The sequence below is a fragment of the Monoraphidium neglectum genome (genome assembly GCF_000611645.1).
Source record: "Monoraphidium neglectum strain SAG 48.87 unplaced genomic scaffold scaffold00872, whole genome shotgun sequence".
In the NCBI taxonomy this organism is placed as follows: Eukaryota; Viridiplantae; Chlorophyta; class Chlorophyceae; order Sphaeropleales; family Selenastraceae; genus Monoraphidium; species Monoraphidium neglectum.
In genome coordinates this window covers 3,330-5,471 of record NW_014012756.1, presented here as the reverse complement: position 1 = coordinate 5,471, position 2,142 = coordinate 3,330, and the positions used below count along the sequence as shown (strand labels likewise).

The 2,142-nt window shown below is 62.0% G+C and overlaps 1 protein-coding gene across 1 annotated transcript in view; it reads right to left on the bottom strand.

The window, feature by feature from the left end:
• Positions 1 to 980: 980 nt before the first annotated feature.
• Positions 981 to 2,142, bottom strand: part of MNEG_5718 (hypothetical protein) — a gene marked incomplete at both ends in the record, with an annotated part of 2,704 nt that continues 1,542 nt past the window's right edge. Inside the window, one exon of the mRNA XM_014045801.1 lies at positions 981 to 1,021. Coding sequence (XP_013901255.1) covers positions 981 to 1,021 — 41 coding nt within the window. The remainder of the gene's footprint in view (positions 1,022 to 2,142) is intronic.

Below are 2,142 nucleotides of genomic sequence, written 5' to 3'. Positions count from 1 at the left end.
AGGAGATTATTCCAGGCTGCTGGTCCCACATGCGTGTCGCCGGTCAATGATTGTGCACCGCAGCAACAGGAGGTGTGTCAGGTGCTGCTGCTTGCTGTGATCTGCGGATGAGGCGAGCGGGGTGGTTTGGGGCAGCGATATTGCAAGTCAGCCTCTGACGACGCCTCACCACCCGGCGCGGGTGCCAGCGGACGCCAATGGTGTGCTCGACTGCGTCGAGGTTGCCAACACGGCAACTACTAGTTGGGGGTTGGTAGTACCAAACCCCCCTTCGTGCTCCCTTGCCGCAATCCCCGCGCGTTTGAGCCATGACCCCACACTTCCTGAACGCCTGGTGGCCCCACCCGCACCCACCCCTTCGCACATCCCACCCCAAGCACGCTCATCTCTGCGTTCTCCCCTCCATCGTCCTTTGGCCTCTCCCTTATTGCCCTCCCCCCTCTCTCCTTCCGTCCCTGTTCCTGCCGCGCCTGTTCCCCCTCCCCTTTCGCCGACGGCCCCATGCTCGGCTGCACCAGCCAATGCCCCTGCCGCGCGGCCGCTTGACCGTCACAAGAGCACTTGCACGGGCAAAAGGTGAGGTGGCACAGCGGGGTGTTGATTTTGACCAAAAGGCAGAGTCTGATGCTTGCCTGTGGGGACAGGCAGTCTATCAGGAGCCTGTTTGGTAGCCACCCTGCACCCACAGCATGCACCACCTGTGTCGCGAACCCAGCACGTCCTTCCGCTGTTTGAAGTCCAGGCAAGCTGTGGGTATCAACTTGGGGCACTGTTGGGTGCCGGCCCGCGGCGTTCTGGGTGCTGTTGATGGCATGGGCAATCTTGACCAGTCATGACAGCCTGAGTGCTGGTTTGACCCAGACGGCCGTGTTGACAGGCGCAGTTCTGCTGTGTCATCGCAGTTGGATAAGCACCCTGCAGCACGTCCATGCTTCAGCGCTCCTGCGGAACTCAATTCAGTTTTGCGACCCCTGATTCTTTCAAGTCTCCTCTTCCATCGGCTGCGCATCCTTGCAGGCCCCTGACGGGGTGGCGGCATGGGTGGAGCGCGAGGAGGCATCTCGGGTGGCCACAAGCCGGCCTGCGGGGGCGATCCACCGCAGTTGGTGCATGCAGATGGCTTCGACCACCCGCAGATGGCGCACCACGGGTGGCTGGCCGACGGCTGCGGCCTGCATGTATGTGCAGTGCATGCCGGACTAGACAAGACCGCTGCGGCGCAGCCTGCAGCGCCGCAGCACGCGTCGTGGGCGGCAAGCGTGGTGCAGCAGTGGGCGCGGGCGCTATCGCACTGGTTGTGCGGGCGCAAGGCGTACGCCGATGAGTGCTGGCAGGTAGGTGGGCATCCAAGCTGTGCAAGCCCAGTTGCTGCACAGAGGCCAGAGACTGCACCTGCATCAACTCGACACACACACACTTGCATGCTTTACTCTACATGCGGGACCTGCTGCAGCTGCACGGCAAGCAGAGCAGGTTCAGTCTGAGCTGCCTTTGAGAAATCCCTGCAGTTTGAAATCGGGCATTTTCACATAAAGATAGGCAGCATTGCTGCTCCTGGTGCCTGTGATTGCAGTGGAGCTGTTGCAAGGGCTTTAAAAACTTTCATACTGTAACAAACAAGGTTAAAGCACGGGGTTGCATGTGCGGAAGAAAGTTCACTATAACTTCAACGTGCATGTGAAAGCCTTCCAACGGATAACGCTAAAAGCTTGACCTTAAACCTCACGATCATCCAGCCTGTGGTGCCGGGCAGGCAGCAGCGGCACTGGCTGCTGCCTGCCTCTCTCGGCATGCCTGGCGGTGACCGGGCCACGTGCTGCGCATGCACTCCAGGCTGCAGTAGCGCACTGAGCGGCACCCGCGGCACAAGCGCAGCCGCACGCCGTCCGCAGGCGTCTTGGCGCATGCCGCGCATCTTTCGCCGGTGGCGTCCCTGCGGCCCTGCTCGGGTGAGCCCTTGCTATTGATAGGCAGAGCGATGCTGCTGCTGCTGCTTGAGGCCCCCGATTCCCTCTGTTCCCGCTCCGAGCCCGCTGCAGCACCCGCTGCTGTGGGTGCCGCCCCTGCTGAGCGATCGTCTCTGCTGCGGCCGCTGCTGATGGTGCTGTCGGCTGAGTTGCGCTGCTGCTGCTGCTGCTGCTG